Source organism: Epargyreus clarus, unplaced genomic scaffold (assembly GCF_041222505.1).
Source record: "Epargyreus clarus isolate Ecla_fem2 unplaced genomic scaffold, WU_Ecla_fem_2.2 ptg000006l, whole genome shotgun sequence".
In the NCBI taxonomy this organism is placed as follows: Eukaryota; Metazoa; Arthropoda; class Insecta; order Lepidoptera; family Hesperiidae; genus Epargyreus; species Epargyreus clarus.
Genome location: NW_027332214.1, coordinates 367,030 through 393,147, shown reverse-complemented (window position 1 = coordinate 393,147; position 26,118 = coordinate 367,030). Strand labels below are relative to the sequence as shown.

The window sequence follows — 26,118 nt, the reverse complement described above, 5'->3', positions numbered from 1 at the left end:
ATGTGAAGTGGTCAAACCTCCTAGCATCTGAAACAAGCCTAATATCCACAACACAGATGCATTTTTGTCCTTTAGGAATAATTTGTAACATTAGTATTTCACCCATTACGTTGAATTTTTTAAGTCTATAGCCACCACAACATGCGAACCATAGCAGCCTAACAACGTTGTTAGAACAAAAATTAGCGTAACAGTGTCATAGCTGCAATCTAACCACTTTTAACCTATTTTTCCATCACATACATTTTCTAATGCATTCCTTATCTACCACATAAATAGAGGTCAACTTTTGGAAATTATTTTATCTGTGGCCGGTGGGAAACACATACGAGTATCTGTATCAGTGCTATGCTTGCGGTTTTTAGATAAGGGACAACTAATATTTTATTGCTTTGTAAGGCAGTCGTGAAGGTTATTCTTGCAGATAAATAAAAAATAAAAATGTCACGTAAAATAACTATTTAACATTTTATCGGAATATATGGCATATAGAATTTTAGTATTTGGATACATTTTTACCAAACTCTATATACTATTGACAAACATTCTCACTTACGCGACATGTCACAAATTATTATTAATCAATTTGATTGATTAACACAAAGATAACATATAACCTCGCAATAGATACACTTTGTTCTACAATCTAACATTCAGGACATACTCGGGTCTCTAGTATCAACTGAATACCTTTAACTTTATTCGTTTACGGTATAATTAATGATGTTTCGATAAGCTTGATGACTGATTAATTAATAAGGTTATTGATTGGCTATCGAACAAGGGACACGTTTAAACTATTTCCTTTGCTTTGAGCGTTATGTGACTTAGTAGGTATTATAAAATAATCTTAGTGATAAGTATGTTAATGACCGACATAAAATATTTATTTACGTTGATGTTGATTTAGATTAGTTATTATGATTCATTCCAATTTAGTCTTTAGGGGTGGCAATAGGAGTATCTTCAAACTATGACTAGTCTAACTTTAATCTATAATATCGAAAACATATAAAAGGTTCTAAAAGAAATCGAATGCTTCTTTGAATAACTTCTTTCTAGGATATAAAATCATTATTATTATTTTAATGTATTGCTTATAATTCAATAAATCGGATTTTCCCTGAAAGTACACATAACATGCAGACACTAAAAACCATTTCGGATAACCTCCAGACGTGGTTCAATCAACAAGGTACATTTCTAAATATGAGATAAAATGTCTACATATGGACAGAGAGAAATGAATTAAGTAGTTGCGTTTATAATTCTGTATCTTGTTCCTCTATAAAATGCGACTCTACAATAATGGCACTTTCAAGGCTTTTACGCTCAATAATAGTTTTTTTGTCAATAAGAGTCTTGGGGAAGATACAAAATGCAGGTATTAATTAAATAGATTTTGAAAAGGGAATGCTGAATGTAACTCTTACTATATATGGTTAGCGCTCGTCTACGTCTCCCGATCTAAGCTGACACTTTGCCATGTGCCATTAATTTGTTTGCATATCATTAAACATATTGACTGATGTACCTATATATAAAGCGACCATCTTCGTGGCCAGGAGAGGGCACCGCACCTGTGACAGGCTCCCCTCGCCCCGCGGAACCCTCTGCTCTATAAGAAGTTGGAGACAGATGTTCATAAGGGGCACTGACCATTTAAGAGGACTGCAAACTTATAAAATAAATGAATGAAGATACTGATACTATTAGAGTCGATTATTTACCCCCTGGGTGATTGGATTCACAAGTGATCTAAAGACACTTAAAATCGAATAAATCATCCTTACCATACCCTTCAAACCAGAACACAATAGCATTTAACACTGCTTCTATTAGGTGATCTAGGTGCAAACCACAGAGGGTTCTACCACCTTCATTTTATATCGAAGGTGACTGATACATACCACCATCGCGTGGTGCGAACATCCGCTGTCACCGTGGTCGTGACCATGGTCGTGGTGCGCTGTGTGGTCCATAGCGTCCATTTTGTTTCTGTAACAAAATAAAATTTATTGTTAGTTATGCTTACAGTAACTCTCAAAGCTGTTATGTGTGCTAAGGTAAACAAAAAAATCAATTCATATTAGTTTATTTAAGTAGCTGCGAATAGAAGGATATTTCATAGAAGAGTACTTAATTGTTTCAGAATAGCATTATGAATAGGCTCAGACCAAAAAATAAGACAATGCCTTGGAGCATCGCATTGAAGCACAACTTTTGTTTGTTAACGCAACAATATGTTCTTGTTGCGAATTTGAACTTTTGGTGTATTCGTATTCACTCAGTTAACGGCACGTTATATTTTTTCCAAGAGTTTAAAGGTTTTTAAGAGTTCCAATGGAGGTCGTTGACTCATTCTACATTATTTTTTGTGCGAAAGGTGCAATCGACATGTATTACATTGTATGTGTTCAATTGTATACCTCCTACGAAATTATGCAACATTTGTAACGAAAAAAAATGTTTTGGAAGCTTAATCTATCTTTTTTGTCTGAGGCAGTGGGTACCTGCGTAAGAACGTACGGAACAATGCAAACCTCAAAAGTTGTTCACCTTGGAGAACTAGGTTTGAGAAGTTGTGGCTAATAGTCTGCATTTTGTTATTTGTTTGTAGTTCTAGTATATTCGACAGGTAGGTTAATATGTGAAAGGAAAGGTAAGCCTTAAGGTTACGTAGACACGATGTGCCTGGATTAAATAGTCATTCACATATCAATGATAGATAGAGTATGAACATGGCTTATCGAAGGCCGCATTGTTATTTAAAACTTACTTTAATAATGAATTACGGTAATAATGGTATGTCTGTATAAAATGTAGATTACTTATACTAGGCCACTTCTTATTTTTCAGTGGTCAAAATCGGTCTAGTATTTTTCAGGATTAGTGCGGGTAAGGCGAATAGACAAAACTTTAAAATACTGCAATGTTGCGCTACGTAAATAATAAACTTGAAATTAACTAAAGAATAATTACAAAAACAACTTATATTTTAGAATCCGTTAAGCTTTTTGGGTTGAAGGGCTGTAGAGACATATATACGTAATAGATACATATATTATAGGTATATATCCTCGAAATACATATGTTACCCTGCGCAGTCAGGTAAAAAGGCAATTCTTATAACATCACGGATGATTCAATGTTATATGAAGGTTAATTAATGTGTTTTTCTTTATTTTCTTTTTGTAAGTAAAATGATATGTTAATAATTAACTGTATAACGAATTCAGAATGAGTCAAGCATCAGTGCGCGTTGTTTTCCAGCGGTGTGTGTGTTCAGGTGCTTTGGGAATTATATTCATTATTTGTACAATTTTATTCAATGTTGAATTTTTGTTTAATGATTATACCAAGAACAACAAGAACTTAAAAACAATTCTTGTAAATGTAGTTATATCTGTCTATTTAAATATTTTGTAATAAGCAGTCAAACAATTAACTTTATTTGTTTCACTACTTACTATAGACTAATTTTATGAAATTAGTCCAGGATTAGTAGATATATTAGTCCAGGATTCGGGTACCGGACCAATTCAGGCAATTTCGTAACGTATTAGAATTTAACCCTGCTTCAACGGTTAAGGAAAACATTTCCAATAATCATATTATGCCTTACAGTTCTCTATTAAGTTTATATACTATCTCTATTTATCAGCACTGAACCAGTGTGAGGGACTTGAATCTTCTCATTCTGAGAGGAAACTGACTCCCAGCTAAGTGAATTGTGAAGCATCTTTCGTGTGTAGGTACTACATACATAACAGCAGCCGATCTGCCTGTTGCTGTTATTGCATAAAAACCACATCTAACTGGATATTCGTGTTAGATGATGCATTAATGCACATTGTAGCGGCTGCAGCTCGTGACGTCACGCTCTACATACGCGGGTGCAGCTAAACTGCTGACTGCTCGCTGCTTGCACGCACACAATATTGTTTATGCAATTGTATTTGCATTGTTAACTAAGCAATTAGTGTTACGTGGTATGGATTTTAAATCAGTATTGTTTTATTTTCTTAACTATCTGAGATTTTAAGTTATTTGTGTTATGAGAACAATTTACAGAAATAAAATAATACCTTTAGTAGTAAACAAAATCGCTCAACGACGATTTTACTTCAATAATAGTTCCTATCTCAGATTTACTCATAACATAATAAAAAAGTAATTGTATTTTGTAATAAATAGTTGCACTATCTATGAATTTCTTATCTTTGTCATTGAAAACTAGGTTTATAACACTATCGTGTTGGTTTTATATTTATTTGTCTTAAAAAAAAGAATTCCGTTTTATTTATTTCAATGCCATCGCTGATATTACCGTTCGCGAGCTGTTTAATTAAAATTCATGCATTGCAGTTAAATATTTTTTCTGGTAAAACGAAATGATATGCGCTTATAATGGAGGTAATAATACTTAATAATTAGGTGGAACTTAATAATCTTATCATATAATTCAAGGCATTTTATTTAACATCCTGTCTCATCGTTATTATCCACACCTGATTTTCTTTCGTGATGATCGGAAGGACCAAACGATCTCTATTACTTTAATAGGACGCACTGATTGATTGTCGTGGTCTTCGTCCTCAGCGGTGGATGCAATAAGACGATACTTCCCGAATGCTGTGCAATGGGATCCGCATATCCACTTTCCCGCATATCCTCTCGAACTTTTAACTAATTGCACTATCTGCCGGAAGTAGACGTATTCGCGAATAATTAGAAGAGGCTATTAGTAATAATTGGGTTTCGACTGAGCAGCATTACGATCTATAACGTAACTATTCACACACTTGATTCGGTAAGCTTGTACAGGTTAATTAAACTTCACATTGCGGCAAACTGGTCGAATGCCCATAGCTTTAAGAGATACAATGGCTTATCTTAATCCTTGTGCAAGACTAGCTTTCACTACTTGCACAACACTAGCACTGGAGTACTATAATAGGCTTTAATTCTTTACATGCACGTTTGTGCAATATCCATTGCATTAAAGGGAAAACCACAAAATAAAACGGTGGAAGGAAACACTTATAGGGCCTTTAAGGGAATAGTTTGGTCTCAGATGCGTTAGTCAGTTCTAGGAATTGCTTAATGTAATTTCTTAGAACTATTCGCAATTGTTATGTAAATTATTGTCTTAAGTTAAGCATATCATCTTCTACCTCCTTTGAGTATTTAAAGACATAATTAAATTCTTTAATAAAGAAATCTTCAAGGTGGATTTAATGAGTAATTTTTATGGAATGCATGTTTATTATTTATAACATTGTTATAATAATAGAGTGTTCATTAACGAAGAACCATGAGCAGTAAAAAATATAATATAAAATAAAATTTAGTTAAGAGGTGTAAGAAAATTCTTTTTATTTTAATTCTCTTTCTTGTGTTACTCAGAGAGTATAAAAACTATTAATGTATGCAAGAATAAATATATTACTTCGGTACGATGCAACATTTAACGTAATCATGACATGACATAGTCGCTGACAGCTTATAGGTTTGAGGGTCAAAGTTACAGAAAAGTAAACTTAATAAAAAAGTGAAAAGTATTCGACCTTGTGCGTATTGTCCAGCTGCGGATCATTGACCTACATCGCCGGGAACAACTTTCGATTCTCTTATCACCTTATCACTACTTTACGGATAAACTTATGAATGTTGTCGCATTTGTTGGTTGAAGAACGGTGAGTAATGCGCATAGTAAGTATAGTATGGTTATGATTGACATTTTACCGTAATGTAATGTTATTATACAAATGTACATGTGTTATTGTTATATGCACTTCAGAATTGTGTTAAGTATTTAAATTACTATATAAATCTGCATCGCGAAATTTATTAACACGAATTTTACCTGGTTTTTTAAGCATGAGCTTTATGAAGTAGGTCATATATAGTTATATCTACTTTGAAGTATATTTATTTTTTAAAGCAAACCTACTTATTTTCTGGATAAAATAAACATATCGCTATTATTTTTTTCTGTATGTTACCTATAGATACCGTAAAAATTCAGCTCCACAAACATAACAGACACGGATTACCAGACAAACAAACGACCTTTAATTAAAACAACTACGGCCTAAAGCGAGTTGTACAATGAAGTAACTCAGCGCAGAAAATCAAGATTGGCACAGACTCAGTTATCATGAAAAACCCAATTATGGCCCCGGAACCGGTTTCCCAACCCAGCAGCTATGATGGAGATGCATAAAAAGTAATGCAATTTTGTCATTTTGTTTTTTAATAAATTGTATAATTGAACCGCATTAATTGCACTAAGATCGTAATGTTAAACTGAATCAGTTAACAGTAAATATTGTAAAGATATCTAGTTGGCTAAAGGGTATTTAAAGGACACCTACGTGACTTACACAGAACTTCTTTTGCAGATATACGAACCAGTTTTGTTTAAAAAAAGAAAAAAGAAACGAAAAGAGGAATTCTTGTATAAACAAAATCCAAATAAAACAAGGTGCCTGGACAAACCCATCATAGGAGTTCTCAGTCGTGTAAACAACGGATAAGGTATGCTGCACTCTAACTCGGTAAAAACCCGAGGTGTTCCTTAGGACTATCTTGTTGGAACGGATAGGCAACGTGTTAACTATCTACTCACTTAAGTACATATATTTTATACCTACATACTTACACCTTTAAACGAGAAATACCCTATCAGTTACACCCTTCCACCATTTAGATTATGGTGGTATACCCTGGACGGGGAGATTTCTACCACTTTTATGCATTTCTCTTACCAGCAACAAGCAGAAATTTACCTGATGCTAAGTTGGTAACTAACACAAACTTGTGGTCTTTAATTGGGATAACTTTCAGTTCTTATTATCAGGAGGATTGCACCCTCGTTTGCTGTTGACGTAAGTGAAAGTAATAATCTATTTCTGCCTCATAACAGCAGTGTTAATCGCTGCTGTGTTTTGGTTTGAAGGGTGTATTGAGGGAGACATACTTGTGTGGTAAGGGAGACATACTTATCAGAGGCGTTCCAGCTTAGTCCTCAGGGGTAGCGGCCACATCACAAGGTGTTTCGTTATGGAGAAGAAGCGGCGAAAGAAACTCCATAACACACATCTTTTTAAAAAAAGTATTTTACGATGACAAATTTAACGTAATGTTACATCATGGAGCTGAAGCTACTTCAGACCACACGGTTTTGTCAGTCAAATAATCGCTTAGTTTTTTTACACAGCGTCTGTCATCTGATTCCTACCATGTCATTAAACATGGTAGGAATATCTAATCCCATCTGTGGTTGGTTACAGATGTCCATGGGCGGCAGTCGCCACTTACAATCAGGTGGACTGCATGCTCGATTACTTCTCCTATATTGTATAGGTAGGTTCCTATATTGTGAGGTATTGGGCTATGATGTACGGATGCGCATTACGCATGCATTATAGCAACGCAGTGTCGGTCACGCGCGCAGTGTCAAGGGTGCAGCGCGTTTCGCACGCACATCATATCGCGATCACAGGATATCGGCTGCTTAACGCTTACCATTTGCTAAAATAGATACCAGTCTAATATAATTTTTTTTCTTGGTTCTTTCTGTCTTGTATGCGTTCCTAAAACGAAATTTCGTGACTTTGGTCACACTACATGTTAAGGTATTTAAATTACTACAACCATTTTACAATAATTTACCGTTGCTTTAACTAACTGCTGGAAAGTACTTATAGTACTTTTTTGTGTTCAGTATAGTCTGTTCAGTATTTCGGACTGGTCGAAATAAAAATATAAAATAAAGGGTAAATTTAAAATTAATATATATACTTGACGTTTCTGTCGCAACATTCGGTTTACAAACTGTCATAACTCAGAATTCTGCACGGGTCGACCTGTATTTTAATATATATATTAACGTAGGGCCACGGGAGGACCCTTCGGACGCCAGTGTGTGTGTTGCATCACGGCTGACCGGTCGCCAATGGTATACGGCACCACTCCACGTTTATTCATCTGCACTATTGTCACTAGCATACAAGGATACAATTTTATTATTTCAGATAAAACCAGCGACCTAAAATCATACACTGTCTATGACAAATGTTGGACAAGTATGTAGGAGTTCAGGCAGTTAGAATTTATTGGACCAAGCTGCATCATAAAAGCTATTAAAGGGTAATTATGATTCAGTAGCGTCATACAACCAGCCAAGGCCGCCACTGTGATGGACCGGTTATCGGATAAGGATCAGTGCAGTTTTATCGTTTTTTTGCTGATTTTTATTGTTTGCCGGTCAATAACCTTTTTTCTATTCGAGAAGGCGTTGTTTGTTTACACCTTTACAGTTTTTTTTCTAATAGCCATTTTAGTATAGGTATACTCTTCAAATAGTACATATATGTCCGGTATCCCTAAAATAAACTGTAACAACCTAATAGAGGCTATATTTTACTTCAGTGAAACTTTACTTTTATTAGCGAAAATATGTGTGTTTTGGAAATTCTTTGGCCACTTACAAAGCGTGTAAAATATTCTCTGCTCATGACTCTACTTTGAATAAAGTATTTTGATTTGATTTGCATATTTTGGAATATGACAACATGTATTAACTATTGATGTTGATTTATGATTTCGTAAAGATATTTAACATACCAACAACCAAATTAAAACTAAATAAAGGCTAACAGCTTGTTACAAGACTCGTGAAAGTCGGTAAGTTGATTGGGCAATTCGCTATTCATATCGAAACATAAAAATTGAACGAGTTTGTTCACAAAGCCGTTGATAAGTTGAACCGGATAAATGTTGATATGTACCAACCTTTGCTGGAAATCAAATGTTAAATATGGTATTAAAATATGTTATTGGGTTAATAAAGATCCCATACCTCTTCCACGGTTAGGATAGTTCAACTCTTATACAGGTGCGTCTGAAAGATGGGATGGTGACTTCAGCCAGTCAGAACATTCGCCTTTTAATTTACCTGTACGCACAGTAAGCTACAAAGAATTGCTACCTGCCTATCATATTGAATTAATCAATAACGAAATAAAATCTAATGATGTCTGTTATGATGAGGTTATCAGTGTAACAATGCGTTTATTTATTTAGTTATATTCATTTATAGGTTTTAAATTTGAATAAAAAACTCTATATTTCTGAATATTAGAAACTTCACATCGCTATCTTCAAGGCATGTGGTCATTTCATCTGGTAGTGGTTGCAATCAAACCCTGCGAAGGATCCTATGAAAACAAAACAATGATGACACACGATGCGATGTGATCGTTTGTCTCGTCTCCAATTCCTGGGCGGATGTGTGCAATTGTCTTATTGCGGTGCGATGGAGGCGGACCCGTGACCGCCGGACATGGAACATGTATCAAGTGCTGAACAGCCATAATTGGATGGATTGGATCATTTTATGCAATAGTGTGCGGTTACACTTTAGGGGGATAACCCCTGCTGTTATTTTCATAACTGATTTTTCAAGGGCATAAGCTATCCTTCGATCCTAATTGATTATTTGATAATAATTTGTAGACAAGGGTATTTCGATACGAAACATAAAAATACTAAGGTAAAGTGGCAATGGTCTGGCCACATCGTTAGGAGGGCCTACTTATAAGCGATGGAAAAAAATAGGTCCTGGAATGACGACTACACTTAGACAAAAGGAACATAGGACAAAACGACTGGATACAAAGGACATCGGGTAGGATGGAGTGACTAGGATAAATGGATTATTGAATTATTGAACAATCCATGGGTATGTAGGGCGAAGGTCATCCAAAAAAAAAGATTCCTCATACACAGCCTTTGTGGGAATAATTAAGAAAATTTTGTAAAAAACAATATTATGACAGTTCTATTTATTTATTGTTCTGTGGTAGCGACGGTCAGTTTCGAGATTATCGCGAATTTTCGCACGCGCAATACTAAACACTTCTGTTAAGCGCAGTGTTAAAAACTTTGATTATTTTTATTATGATTTTGTTAATTACCTATTTGCTCGCATGTTCTAATCATTGTTACATTTATTATTTTTATAAAAAAAAACAACAGTGACTTTTGTTTAGCACAGTGATCACATGGTGTCTATATAAACGTAATGTAAAGTTATGCATAATTACAATTTACTAATGTACCCAATGTACTAAAATTCTACGAAATAATGTAAAACTTAACATTAGTCCCTTAAAATATCTGTTTCTTAAAATGTACCTATTTTTGTTTGTAACATTAATCCCTATCTCCACTTAGTATTAGAACTGCTTAAAATCTACCTATTACGAAAATACTAGAAATAACCTCATGTTCACGACCAAAACCGAAAAGATAAGCGATCGCGACACTACATATATGCTGTAAATGTATGAACCTGTCTACAATTAAATATATTTCTTCCTGCCAGTGAACTGAAAGAACTGGCGAGGTAAATAGTGAATGCCAAGTAGTTAAAGTATTTATTGCCAGGATTTCGTCGGAGCCCGCGATGAATAGAGGCTATAATGGGAATGCTGCAATGGTAATCAGTGCAAAACATGAATTTATATGGACCTAATTTGCATAGTTAGATTAATGCACGTTGAGTTAATCTGTATCAATACTGCAGCACGCTAATTTGAGAATTTACTTTTTTTAAGGAAGCACACAATGAAGATTCAGGCAATTACGTAGGATGTACATAAATGTGCAAAAGTCAGCCATATTTGCTGTTATACTTTGATTTTACAAGTAGAGTCGATAGACGAACGAAATAAATAAACCCCTAATATGTAAGAATTTCTCTCACGCATATTTTATAAGTTAGTCGCTATTTACCATTAGTAGGAAGCTTTATGGTAATTTGTTAATTAGAAATAAATAAAATCAATACAAAATAGCAATCGACAAAAAATATCCTGTTCTTATTTCAGATGACCTCAAAAGTTAAACCATGACTATTCTTTACAAAATAAAATTGAACACGTTTACATGTTCTTGCGTTTTTCTAAAATATTTATAACTTCATCTCGTCGGATGGTGGATAAACGTAAACTTGGATATTTTGTAAATCAGCTGCGAACATCAACTACGCGCTGTACGCGGATGTTATGAGCAGCGCCGGGTGTTGGCGCTAGTGCAGAATACCGAAACATGGAGAGTGAACAAGGTATCACAAACATGGGAGAGCGATACTTCACTTTATTTCTAAACCATTATTGTCCCAATGTGACAAGAGTCGGCAGACAAAATGAGGAGAAAGCAGGGATTATTGCGTTCGCTAAGTATGATTTTAGTAGACTCTAGACCTAACAGAATATGTTTGAATTCTCTTAGGTAAATAGGCTTGAGCTACACCATCCGTTGCTTTTTCTTGCTGTTACACGAATGATGACTAAGTATGTTAGAAGTTGTTTTATATAAATGTATGTCTTAAGAACGTACAGCGTTGTGGGAACTCTTGAATTAAGTTTTTTTTTTTTATAATATAGGAGTAGCAGACGAGCATGCAGTCTGGGGGGTACTGCCACCCATGGACATCTGTAATCAACCCCAGATAGGATTAGATATTCCTATCTGAGGTCGGCCACAGATGCGCCGCTACTCCTGAGGACAAAGCTGGAATGCCTAGGAAAAGTCTGTCTCCCTTACCACACCCTTCAAACCGGAACACAGCAGCGCCTGCTACAACTAACACTGCTGTTATTAGGTAGAAATAGGGGTGGCGGTGGTGCCGCCGGAGTCGAACCACAAAGGGTTTTACCACCTTCAATGAGTGTACAAACAGCGTCGCCGACGAATTCGCGGAAGGGTCTACGAGGAGCTACGGGTCCACGAGGGTAGAAAGTTTTGTAAAAATCTGATGGCTTAACTAATGAGAAAAGCTACAATATTAAATTGGACTAAAAACACAAATAAATTTTCATATAAGTACCGGCTTCGAATGTTTGGCATTCTACATGACATTTGTTTTCATTATAATAATATAAATAATAATATATTGTTTTGGTACAACGTAAACGTGGACACCGGACGCTAGTATTTCCGCCGGTTTCACTGTAGTGCAACGACAATAGGTGTCCGCCAGGTTGTCGCAAATTTGTAACAAAAACACCCAATGTTTACTGAATACAGCATAAACAGAATGCTTTTCAGGGAGGTATGGGTGAAATACGAATTCGTTTCGAATTTAACGCTTCCGCGCTAAGTGAGTCTGCTACCTCAATAGAGGCTGTGTAGGTATAAAAATATATGTAAATGAGCCGTGACATATCGTGCATATGTTTAGTATGTATAACGTTTCAGCCATAACTGTTAACGTGTGGGTGATAGTAAAATATAATCAAATTTGTTATGGTATGTGTATAGTTATTAGGTATATAAATATTATTTTATTACATAGCCCTGATAGTTTTGTGGTGTACGTTTTAACGTCTGGCGATGGCGTGGAGTCCACTGGTTTAATTACGGTATAAGAAAACATCATGAGCTTTTTAGAAAAGGGGTCTTAATGGTATATTTAGCAAGCCCTTTGAGCATGGGAGGAGAACCGAACCGAGCAGTACCACCATCGATTGACGACCAGGATCATGTACATTTATTTAATAGTAATGGGGTTAATATAAACGTTATACTTGACGGGAACACGATATGATCTTCTTTATCAATTGTCCTCATATTCTACCACAAGCGGACGTGGGTATTCGGGCGAGGAGGATGAAACATGTTGCGTTATTAGTTGTTATTTATTCCACAATTATAATTGCAAATGTTGTATTTATTGATACAACATCCACTTAATATTAAATATACTTATAGGAACATAAGCGCGCAGGTAACTCATAAGGAAGGATAACTTTACTAATTTATAGTTTTAATCATTTGCAATATTCTAACATGATGAGAATTAATTTCAGCATGAATTTGTCTGTTACTTAAAAAGTCCCCGTTTAGCATCTAGTTTGAAGTGAATAGGGTGTTTCTTGTGGACAAATCTCGAGAGCATGCAATCGCTGTCCGCGGAAGGTCGGCTTGCGACACATATTACGACACTCGTCGCCGGCCGGCGGACAGTCACCTGCTGACCACCTCTTGGTGATATTGAAACAAATTCTAAAATTCATGCTCTACAACTTACTTATATTAAATATTATTTGATGTTACCATAAGGTGTACTGCATGTTCATTTACTAACTACATTTAAAAATTACTTGTTAAATTATGTTACTTTATATTCCACACATTATCATGCTACATATCATGCAAGTGAAGTGGTGGTAAAATGTAACGAAAATCGATGAGCACGTCTTAAAGATAAGGTGAAAAGGGATCAGCTTATTTATTTGTTGAATGTACATACGAGTAGATAAACTTGACGGATATTGAATAAATAGAGATAGGATAAAATATGTACTAGTGTTCTACGCATACATATAAAATTTGACATGGTATTGGTGTTGACAAAATCACTTAATTTATATTATGCCTAAGTAGTATATCGTATTAAGTACGATATACTTATCGTAAGAGTAAAAAATACAACTGAAATAGGTATACTATGTAAAGGTTCAAAAGTTCTAAAATAACCGTTAGAGGTAATGTGGCCAACACCGCATTCAATAGTTCGAATCTTTAAGTTTTGTAGACTTGTATCTGTTGAATTATTGTGTTGGTGGCGTATTTGCTAATTATGCTAATCAGCGAGAAAGTGTTAGCCTTAGTTTGGAATTCGAGGACAACGACGGGCTTTCCTTTTACACTTAAAATTAATGATTACTGTCAATGCCCAAGGTACAAATATGTACTGTGTGCTCACAATTATATTGATTTTTATTACTAAGTAAAGAAATTTTACAAGTTACTTATTCATTTATATAACTATAACTAATAATAGGGAACATACCATAAATAATATGCGTGAGGTATGACAATACCACCGCAACCGATTAGAGATAACCGAACCGAAACGTTTAACAGTATGGTTAAGTGTGTACCCATTAAAGTTAATGTGTACATTAAATCATTACAATAGTCGGGTATTTAAGCCAAACCAAATGAACGATTTTAATTGTTTTCCGTATAAGGACGCCAATTACTTATTATTCAATAGTTATTAGGATAGCAATTAGTTTAAATTATGAATAAAAGCAATGAGCAATATAAATTCACTTTCAATCTACTTTAATGTAGACCGAACATTTTTTACAGAATATAGTTACAAGCATGCTAAAGCGACAAGATGTGAGCGGTGTAAGTAAAGGTACCTAAAACCCCCCCGGTGGCCGTCCTCAGCGCTGCGTAGAGGACTCCGGGATCTTCAAAGGAACGCAACCGGAGTCCTCTTAGCGCATTGCCCCGTCGGGCTCCGCCCAGGTGAGCTTATCGCTCACCGCACCGTCTGGTGCATACGACGGTATGCGACCACACATACCGCCGTCCTTCCCGGGGCCGTTGGCTGGGTGGTTCGAGCTCCCACTCTTGCCACCCACGACCCCAGAAGCCCCCTTTTAGTCGCCTCTTACGACAGGCAGGGGATACCGTAGCCCTATTCTTGTCCCGGAACTACAGGGAGTAAAGGTACCTAGGCAGACAAATCGAGATGAAATCGAGTAACACAAGATCGAGTTAGACATGGTTCTAGAGATTTGAGATTGAAGCGGGAAGTCAGTGAAAGGAAGACGGAAATTGCAAAATTTCTACATTACACAAGACTACAGGTACCAATGGTAATACCACCAATGCAAGGTGTCACTGGCAATGGTAAACATTAGAGGAATGTTAGTAAAACCAGCAATTCCTTCCTATTGTCTCGTATGCGCATTTCCACTTTACTTACAGAAAATGTTTAGTCTTGATTGTTCTACAAGAATTGTATTGTCTGGATACGCGTAATCAAATTATTTTTTTAAAATATCAAGATCTAGATTAGGAATATGTATAAGATATATTTGGAAAATGATTTGCTAACGCAAGATCAGCCTTTTCTTTAGTACTTAATATCTGAAGAATTTATAAGAAACACAAGGGTAAGGCCGTATCTTAGATTAAATAAAATACACATAATTTGATTAAAAAAGTCAAATTTTAATAAACAACTTATTTCTCATAGTGACAATGGATTATTAATTTTCTTATTATATGAATACTATCGATATTTATATAATATAAATAATTATAGGTAGATAACTTGGTAATATAGTTATTTCCTTACCATATTTAGTTAGTTATTCAGAGTACATTTCTCATTTTATCAACAAGTGCCTTGCAGGATGTAATCTGTGAATGAAATTAAATAAATTCGAAATTTTAACACGTCAAGTAATATTGACACTACGCCAAACAAACCTACGAGGTAACCGCACGTTATCAGGACAAACCTCGCTGACTGATAACAGACTGAGCACTTGTTTAATTGTTGACTGTCGTAATTACATTTAAATATTGTTTTCCTATTTTGATTAAAAGGGAATAAAATATGTTCCGGTATATACTAGTAAAAACTGAAGAATCGAAGTGTCTTGTGTCATTTAAATATTTAACATTTGTTCAACTTTAAATTTCTGTCCTGAGTTTGGATGTTTGTGTATTCTTCTTTGTGGATGTTGAACGCTAGTTTGAAGCTATCAGTGTCAAAACTGTCGTAAGCAGAGTATAAAAAAAATGTAACACATGGGAAATACAAACTAAGGAACGCGGATATATTGTAGCTGTATGCAGCCGACAAATTAATAAGAGTTTTCCTGGTCACAAATGAGATCATTAGTAGTAGATTAGTAAGTTTAGTAAGTAGAGTAGAGTTGTTAATATCATTAGTTTTGTACCGTTAGTATTTTCCGATAGACGGATCAGTAATTAACCTAAATTTTCACCAACTGTGGCATGTGGACCTCGTTGCGGGGAGTCACCTGTAGCACTACCATGAGTTTACAAAAGTATTACTCGCTAGCGACTGCGTAAAATAAATGTATGAAAAATTGTACAGCGCCTCTAGTGGTTACTCGTAGAACTAAATTCCGTAGTGTGAGCCACTCGTAACGTAAAAACCTATCGAAATCAAATCGCTAGCGAATGTCATTATGATCTATTGCCATACAAATTCGGTCCCATGAGTCATTAGTTTGACAGACGTTGTCAAGAAATACCGTAACGATAGTAGTTATGTTATTCACTAGCAAAATGACAATAGTTTTCTATTTACAATTTCTATAGTGGCGTTTCTATGCCAACTCATGGTAGTGCTACTGTTCCACAGTAGAGCATGCGAATAATATGGACAGTAGTAATGTTAATAGGAACGTATATACATGCTCAATATAGGTAAATACAATGATATAGTCTATGGATAGGTATTAAGTAATTATACTTAATAAGTTTAGTGTACTTCGTAAAATACAGATGGACTAATGACAAATATGGTTAGAACAAAATCAAATTCTTTGCATAATTTGAAAATAATCGTAGCTTAATATTTTATACACTACTTGTATTTACCTTAACCTAATCTCAAAATATTCATATCATGTTTAGTTTTATATCATTCAAATCATATCGAAACAACAGATGAGATAAAAATTCGCTTCTTCATTTCACTCTATGTATGAGTGGTGTTACGTATGGGTGTTTATCGCCCGATCTTAATATCAATCTACTCAATTTTTACCTACCAAAGATCGAAATGCGACAATTTTAGTAGCCATAAAATATTTTGTACCTACAGTGCCGGAACTAGAATAGGGCTACGGTATCCCCTGCCTGTCGTAAGAGGCGACTGAAAGGGGGCTTCCGGGGTTGCGGACGGCAAGAGTGGGAGCTCGAACCGTCCAGTATGCTCCCCTGGGAAGGACGGCGGTATGTGTGGTCGCATACCGTCGTAATCACCAGATGTTGTGGGAGGAGCGAACGCTCCCCCAGGGCAGAGCCTGATCCGGGCATCGCGCTTGGAGGACTCCGGTTGTGTTCCGTTAGAGATCCCGGAGTTCTCCAACAAGCGCTGAGGACGGCCACCGGGGGGGGTTTTAGTGCGGTAAAAATCCCACATAACCCGGCGTCGCTCCCACGTCGTCGGGTACCTTTTGAAGGTTTCCCCCTCGAAAAAAATAAAAAAAGGAAAAAAAAACGCAAAACATTAAGAGATTGTGTTTTAACGACGGGCGTACCTATCTATAAATATTACCTATATGTTTATGATCAGGTTTTGCGATCGAGTTGCAATATACATCGCAACACGAGATTGAGGAAAAAGATTAAACTTAATTGCTTAGTAAGTTATAATAGAGTTTATTTTGTGCTAGTAATGAATACCCAGCAGACTTCGTATATTATTTTAAAATAGTTTTGTTAGTTAAATGTAAGTAAACTAAGCTAAATTTAATAAATAGATAATAATTATAATAAATCCGAGTGTATCGACAGTATGCGTATACTACAAGAAATTTTCAGCGTGTATTCCCCTATCATAACTTCGTAATCGTATTAACAGTAGGTATGTTTTGAATTTTCTGTATCAGATTTGTTAAATAAATATATGATGAACTTTCATATTAACATAATATATCTGTCTCAATATGTGTATAATGATAGTGTGGCTGAGTGGCACAAAAAATGGTATAACAAGTGTCAATAAAAGCGCACTTCAAATTGGCAGCTTTCATATATAATGTGCCTCGTTCACACGTTAAAGAGGTCAAACTAGAAGTAAATAGAAATGACGTCGTTTTGGATCACAATTTTATTGAAACAAGTTACACTATCTACTAAGGTAAATGTTGCAGCTCTCGAGATATACAAAGTAGTGTAGTTAGTTATAAGTACTAAGGCAACCAGAATAACAACAAATGTAATCTTATCGCTCGTATCGTTAATATAACAGTAAGGTCACTGATGTCGATGTCGGGTTTAGGTTACTAAATACATAGTTCAGTTTGGTAACCTCAAGATTTATTATTTTTGTTATACCTACAATAAAAAAGCAAATGGTCCACCTCTTTTAGAGTGGCCACTGCCGCCCATGCATAGATTGGTCTGGAGTCCTACATAAGAACAATAATTTTGCTTCCTTGTATGCTTGCAGTCAGACGTGGCTTTGAAGTCAATCCATTGACTAATTTTCGAGTTTCGATAACATAAACATAAGAAACTAATTTTTTATTTATGATATTTCTAATATCAAAGGAAACACATTATTTTGTTGCCATAACAGAATTCTACCACGAGTTACTAAAATGATTATAGATAGCCTTAACTTTATTCCAGCTTTGTAGCTCGCTCAAAACCTACAACAGCCAAAACAAGCCGAGATACACGTAACTGACCTCTGGTGAGCTTTACGAGGCTCTCAGGATGCATGTAACCAGTTTGCGAACCGGAATTGCATGGGTAGCTCTACATCTGCCTAGGCGCGGTCTATAAGCTTTCTATGAACATTCACTGATACACTCTCTTGTTACAAGTATTCTTATAAGCTCTCAAATTATAGACATATAAACCGAGTTATATAAGTAATAACATTTAAAATATTCTACGTAAAAAGTTACGTATTAAAAGCTACATCTAAATTGTTGTCCCTATGTTGTCTATCTATGTTTAGTGTTCAGAATTTTTATTTAGTAAAAGTCTGTATCGTCTACTATTTCTTTGGTTTCATATAACTGAGTATACAAACAACTAAACTTATGGTTGAAATCTACAGTCATCAGGTTGCCTACTTGGCTGGGAATTGCGCTCGAATGTGCATGTCAGCCATTCGCTATACTTATGAGATGTTTTTGTAATATCCAAATAATAAAGTAAGAAAGGTATTTAGGTAAGGTGAGGTACGAAGGGGTATATTCATATGAGTCGGACAACACTGGACACATATGTACATTCCATGTACATTTCAAGATAAAACACAGTAAATAATAGGATCGAGACCACACAAGCGGGGGACATGAGGAAAATACTAACTCAGAAAATCAGTAAACCATTTTCTGCCAGCGGTTATCCGGTAATTACCTGTGACCTTCAAATATGCAACTATTGTATAGACATAATGTAACACGTCAATTTCTCTTTTTATAGAATTTACAATATGAAATGACATCATGCCGGCAACTTTGTTTACGAATTCTTTAGAAGTTTAGAACTTACTCGTATTTGTTTTTTTGTTTGTTTTTGTTTGTATGTTTTTTTAAGAGAGATATATATATATATATATATATATATATATATATATAGGTAGATTGATCATGTTAGTGGAAATAAAAAGGTAGCAGCCATCATATATATTTTTGTCCGACTCTACAAAAAACTACATTCACATTTTGCCTTTGTTGCGTTTTTAACGGGATCTTTTCAGTACAGGTCGTATTCTGATCCGGTAGTAGTATAAGAAAAAAATTGTAACTGACAATTTGTAAGTGCCTCAATAGGTCAATAGAAAATAAACATATTTCATTTTTAGAATTCTAAAACACAGAAACGAATTATTTTCGTGAGAACTTGAAACTATGAAAATATTTCAATCGAATATCCCGAGCGTCTTGGTTTAAATATTATATAGATCTCAGAGGTCAGACATCTAGAACAGCACCGCATCCGAGTCGGAGTGATAATTTAGATTAATTTAAAACAATGAAGCGCAATCGTGCGCCCGGCCGCGGGTTCGGCACATTTCTGCCGGATATTAACCATTTGTCACCCCTCCAGCACCCAAATTTGCACAAGACCCGGTAAAAAAATACATACATAATACACACATGTGTATGTATCCTGCACACTATTGTATAAGTGATGAAAATATGGAATTGTGTCCTTAATAGTGATTTTTTGATAGATATTAAGGTGGCTCTACCGTCAGACTTTTTGCCAGACGGATTGTCTCCATGATACAGAGTTGAAGGTTTGGTGATTGGAGGTTTAAGAGGTTAAAAGACTTATTAGTATCTAGTTCAAATAATTCCTTAAGCGACATCGTTTCTGTAATCGAAATCAATAAAGATAAGTTGGGAATTTGATATCAAACGGGTTGTTACTTCTGAGGATTGAGTAACTCCTCAAAAATAAATATGATTTTTACTTCTCTTTTATAATACAGAAGTACGAAACGAGCATTCAGTCCACCTGATGGTAAGTGTCTGTTGCCGCCCACGACAACAATCAACCCCAGATATGATAAGATTCCTAACTGAGGTTGGCCATGAATGAGTTCCTACATCTGAGAACCATGTTGAAATGCATATGAAAAATAAGTATGTACCACAGACTTCAAATCAGAACAAAGAGTTTCACGTTATTTTATAAGACAGATAAAGATGTGAACGTGGTACCGCCGTAGTCGAACCACAGAGCTATCGTCAAAATACAAGTCCAACACTATTATATGCTACTACTGTTACAACATAGAAATTGTTGTGTCGATCACACGGACACCAATTTTGGATTACGAAGAGTTCTATTAACTTGTAAATTTGAATAGTAAAAACGCCACGTAAGTCATACGCGATGACACTCGTTACGTCAGAGGTCACGCGTTACGATTACGAAATTTTATGTAAGCGTTGTTTGAATGTTTGTATGCGTTATTGTGCATTCGTCCAAAATACATACATACAAATGTTTCCTAATTAATGATTGGATTTTACGAGGTTTATGTTACCTTGTTTTTATGTGTGAGACAAATCTTACAACTTTTTTAACTACTTGTAATTGATTGAGTCGTTTAAATCCTTATGTAATAATGCGATAATATGATATTATGCTTTAACCAAGCTTCAACTAAACGAAATATTCTCGTCATTTTTAAACTTTTTGGATTCAATTTTTATCTCATTTTAATATGTCATAAGATTAAAAAAGTTGAAGATTTTTTTACATAACACAACAAATTAGTTTTCTCAGTATTTGACTTTAACTACAACTTTATTATATAACGTATGTTTGTATGAAATATTCAGTTTAATACTTTGGTAACTAGGTAGACAGTGTCAAAAAGTTATACATAATATAAAATAATATCGAAATACGAACCGTCAACCATTAATTGTATTTTTTTTTTATTTTTGACATTTGCGACGCAATCTTATAAAAACAAGAGCTTGATGTGCTTGCAAGCTCTCACAACGATGAAACTTACTATCTTGTACTTTCTCTATAACGCAACTACTACTGTACACAACTCTATAATGTACCATACTAAAGCAATTCACATATATCCTGTTAGATAGGATAGTATGAGAATACACTTAGCTCTACCTTCTTACGCTACGTTTCCATTTAATATTTACATGCCTATCAATTTTCGTAATTTTAATATCAAGAAAGTGTGAGATATTTTTCTTAGAAATAGTAGTTCAAGAACATACGTTAATAATAGTAATAGAAATTATCGTGGTTATAAAATGTTTGTTTCATGTAAGAAAACCAAGTAGGTAACTATAAAATGTCTAGGGAGGTAATTACTTGCAAATAATATTATCTTACTAATATTATAAATCCGAAAGTAACTCTGTCTGTCTGTCTGTCTGGTTGTCTCTTCTTCACGCCTAAACCACTGAACCGATTTTAATGAAATTTTGTACAAAGATAGTCTGAGACCCGAGAAAGAACATAGGATAGTTTTTATCCCGGAAATCCCACGGGAACTAGGGATGGCGATCTAAGATTTAATCGATCTTAGATCGCCAATCGCCATCGATTCTCCGATTAACGATCTTTTAGGCCAAAAAAATCGATTATTTTAATCGATATTCGTAAGGATTGAATCGTAAACTTTGCATTTGACCAAGTGATGATCTTTAGCAAAGTTGATGTCCATGAGCCCACGAAGGTTTCAGAGTTGGTACGAACAATTTTCGCCAGATGGCGCCACTGTCATTCCAATGAAGGTGCGAATTTTCAGTTTATGTATGTTAGTATGTCATATTATTTTCTTTTCAACGCGGGTAAAGCCGCGGGCAAAAACTACTGACATATATATATATTGACAGTTACTTATTACGAACATTGAATGTAATTAATAATTATAGCAGTAAATGCAAAATTATGCACCGACAAGATTTTTTTCAATAAATCTTTTAACCATGTTCCAATTGGAACTTCTCTATTAACCAATCTGTATTACATATTAATTTATTATGTCTTAACGTCGAATCGTGTACCTTCGCTCGAGCATACCAACGTAATCACTGTATTTACCCAGTATGAATGAAGCAATAACTTAACTAATATGACAAGGCCGCCACTTAAACCTACAAAATAGTAAATAAAACTCACCGTAACTTTTAAAGTTGGGATAAAATATCACAGATATATTTTCAGACACAAGTCCTTTATTTATGTGTGTTTATATTTAAACACTCGCGCGTAAATAAGTTCGCGGAAAAATGGGAGATAAATTGGCGCGAAACGTGAACGCGACGCGGCGACGCTTGCGACAATGGCGGCGGCGCCTCGGCGAGTGACGGGCCTGGGCTCCGCTCCGGACTCGGTGTTACGTCACGTTATAGCCACGGAACTGGTTTATTATCTGTGGCGTTGCAGTTCATTGTTTATTTATAGTATTGTATTTATTTACAAGGAATTTCCTAAATTAAATATCTTTATTTATGTCGGTTAAGCGCTTGTTGTTAACTTGGGATAAAACCATCATGTTTTGACCAGGTTGGTACCATCACTACACTTATTTTTAGCATAAAGCAGTATGTCAATTAAATAATAACGATGCCGACTGACCTACATAAATATGAGGATTATGAGGCGACCATCTTAGTCTTCAGGAGTGGCAAGGCATCTATGATCGGCTGCAGGTTTTACCGCTCTTCTATATTATTATGATGTTGACTATACATGTCCAATATCCATGTGCGATAGTTATCATGATTACCCATATATTAGTAAAGATACTTCGCCGCCTTGAAATTGAATGAAGCCACAAACGGCTTATTAGTAAGTTCTTTTTTCAATTCATGACACATAAAAACATTTTTAGAGAAAAATTACAATTAAATATCTAATACTGCGTAATTTACATAATAAATAAATAATTATTTCAAATATTTTAGGAACATTTTAGCACGGAGACGTGGCAAAACTTTTTTACGCAACTATTTCAATTGTCAAAACTGGGTACATTTTCTTGGTAAGAGTGAGTAATCTTTACTAATCTATGTGATTACCTATCATCGGATGAACTACATGCATTGATAGATTTAATATATCATTGACGAGGTACATGACTGTTTGTTACTTCAATTATTGAAAAAAATAACATTAATTTAAAATTATTTTTTATTATGTTTTGTTCGATACCACTCAATCTAAGTTTATTTAAATAAATTGAGTATTTTCATATTTTTTATAAAGCAATGCAAATATAGTTTAACGGTTGTTAATTCACGGTTTAATGTTCAACAGTGAGTGTAGAGTCGAATACTCTTATCGATATTTTGTCAAATCTTCGTATCTCAGGCAATCATATCTTATCCAAGGTAAGGCAGCCTGGGGACAGTAGTACCACGGAGCATTGGTAGTAACACCAATATTTAATTTTCATGTCAATATATTATACAACATAGGACATTCACCTATAATTAAGCTTGTCACTATACATAGATACACTTTCTTCATAGAAACATTATTTATGCTTTCGTAAGGCATATGATCTAGTATTTGAAGGTCGGACTTTGGACTTTAAAGATACAACTAAAATATCAAAATCGTATTACAAAATACTTAATAGTTCTTCTTTCCACTTTTATATTAAACTGTGGCTTTAACTGAACTGAAACATAATTTGTAATTAAATACTAAGTATGTCAAAATAGTTAAGTTGGTTTCGTTTTATATAGGAGCTTTATTCGAATATTATGTATGAAAAAGTCTTTCAACGTTATGATCACATTTGCTACAATAATTTCACCATTATTAGTTTTACTTTAATTAGTGTTACGAGCTTTTATCAAATCTATTTATAAAATATTTCTTATGTGCGTGTGTATGTCACTGAACTCCTCTTAAACGACTGGACTGATTTTGATGAAATTTGTTGTGTATGTTCAAGTGGACTTGAGAATGGTTTAGATTCACAATTTAGTCCGTGGGAAAAGGTTTTCGTGCATGAGCCCACGAAGGTTTCTGAGTTGGTACGACTAATTTTCGACAATGGCGCAAATTTTCAGTTATACGTATGTCATGTTACTTTTATTAAAACGCGGGCGAAGCCGCGGGCACTACTAGTCTATTTATAAAATTTTGTCTTTCTGGCCTTTCGGTAAATCTATCGACAAAACGTTGTCCTTATTGTCGACACACCCCATCCCTAGCTCATTGCATATGCTCTGCAGCTCGTCGGATCACTTGTGACAGTCGCACGTGCGTCGCATGCTGACGCGCCAAATTCGCGACTTGCGACCAGGAAGTGTGATGTAACCCACATAACACCGCGTAACGCATTGTAAATCTTGACCAAATAACCGAATTCGACAAATATTTTGATTTTATGCTTTATCTTTATACGATTACAATATTTATGAATTTTAAACGGACAATAGGGCGTACTTTGCGGAAATTCATAACACAGAATTAAGATTAAGGTCGTTATTAACCCATTACTGTCCCACTACTGGGCACAGCTCTAGTTTCAGACTGAGAAAAATTAAGGTAATTCGCACTTAACTTATATCAAAGCCGTGCAGTATGATAAGGACGTAAGGGCAGCAGGGCAGTTGCCCTTCCATCCTTATAGGACACAAGTACATCTTTATATATATATTTCTTATGTGCGTGTGTATGTCACTGAACTCCTTCTAAACGACTGGACTGATTTTGATGAAATTTGTTGTGTGTGTTTAAGGGGACTTGAGAATGGTTTAGATTCACAATTTAGTCCATGGGAAAAGGTTTTAGTAATTAATTTTTAATTCGTAAGTAGTTATAGGATCGGAAACTATGCATTTGATCAAGTGATGATCTTTAGCAAAGTTGTTGTTCAAGAGCCCACGAAGGTTTGGGAGTTGGTAAGACCAATTTTCGATAGATGGCACCACTTACATTGCAATACACCACACGGTATAAATTTTCCGTTTTATGTATGTCATATTATTTCCTTAAAATGCGGGCGAAGCCGCGGGCACCGCTAGTGTATACAATAAAAATAAAAATATCCATATCCCACCGTATATATCACTAAACGTTTTTCATCTCAAATAGAAGCATTATTGGGAATTACTTTATACATCGGCCTTCCCACGGCCTTCCATTGTTTTAACGCTCTACATATTTGAATTTTGCAACTCCTACGAATTTACTGCTCTGGATAGAACCCAGTTGGGATAGGGATGAAGAGAAGGATGATTTTCGCGTTATAATTTCACTTATACGAGTACTAAGGAAACTTACATATTAAAAAATATAACAAATACAAAACAATGAAATATCTGTCGCGTAATGTCAGTCAGTCAATTTTTATCTATTAACACAAGTATACACAATGGTCTTATTTTTAACCCACTTACCTTTGTTTCACACGAAGAAAACTCACAGGTCACAATCAGTATACCTTATAAAGACTGATAAATATTCTAAAAACCAGAGGTATTTATATAAAATATTAATTCATATCTTCAAAATAAATTAGGCGTGAAGAGCGTGATAAGGCAATCGCAAACAAATACCTCAGTTAAGTGAATATTCGTTTGACAAAAAAATCAAATGTATATGTAAAATAATAGGGCTAGTGGGGTTGACAAGAAACTATGGGGAAAAGAACTCTATCATCGTTTATGTTTACTTAACGACCGGATATACAAGCATTTTAACTTTTTATCTTGTTTTAGTGCGGGAATATTATTATTTTCTACATCGGTTTGATTAGAACATCATTGAAGTGCGATTTGATAAGATACTGTGGTTCATATGCTACCCACAAATCCGTTCTTGATCCTGCATGTCACGACGCATGATTCAGCAAGAGTGAAAGCAAAATTCTGATATTCTTGCTTAATCTTCTTGAGAATAATGAAGAACACAAGCCTACCTAACATCTAACTTATATTTCTGCTCTTTATCAGCTGTGCATTAATAGGCTTCAATTGTATAAGCAAGATCGGAATAAGAATGCAGCTTTGTACGAAGGGCAGGTTATTAGATTGTTTTGGGCACTTATTGCCAATATTT

General features: G+C 35.0%; 1 protein-coding gene across 1 annotated transcript in view; it reads right to left on the bottom strand.

Annotated features, from left to right (window-relative positions):
• The window catches only part of LOC140742584 (high affinity copper uptake protein 1), a 29,655-nt gene extending 7,236 nt beyond the window's left edge, over positions 1 to 22,419 (bottom strand). Inside the window, exons 1-2 of the mRNA XM_073073491.1 lie at positions 22,219 to 22,419; positions 1,911 to 1,998 (exon numbers count right to left, since the gene is read on the bottom strand). Coding sequence (XP_072929592.1) covers positions 1,911 to 1,991 — 81 coding nt within the window. The 5' untranslated portion in view covers positions 1,992 to 1,998; positions 22,219 to 22,419. The remainder of the gene's footprint in view (positions 1 to 1,910; positions 1,999 to 22,218) is intronic.
• Between the last annotated feature and the right edge of the window lie 3,699 nt (positions 22,420 to 26,118).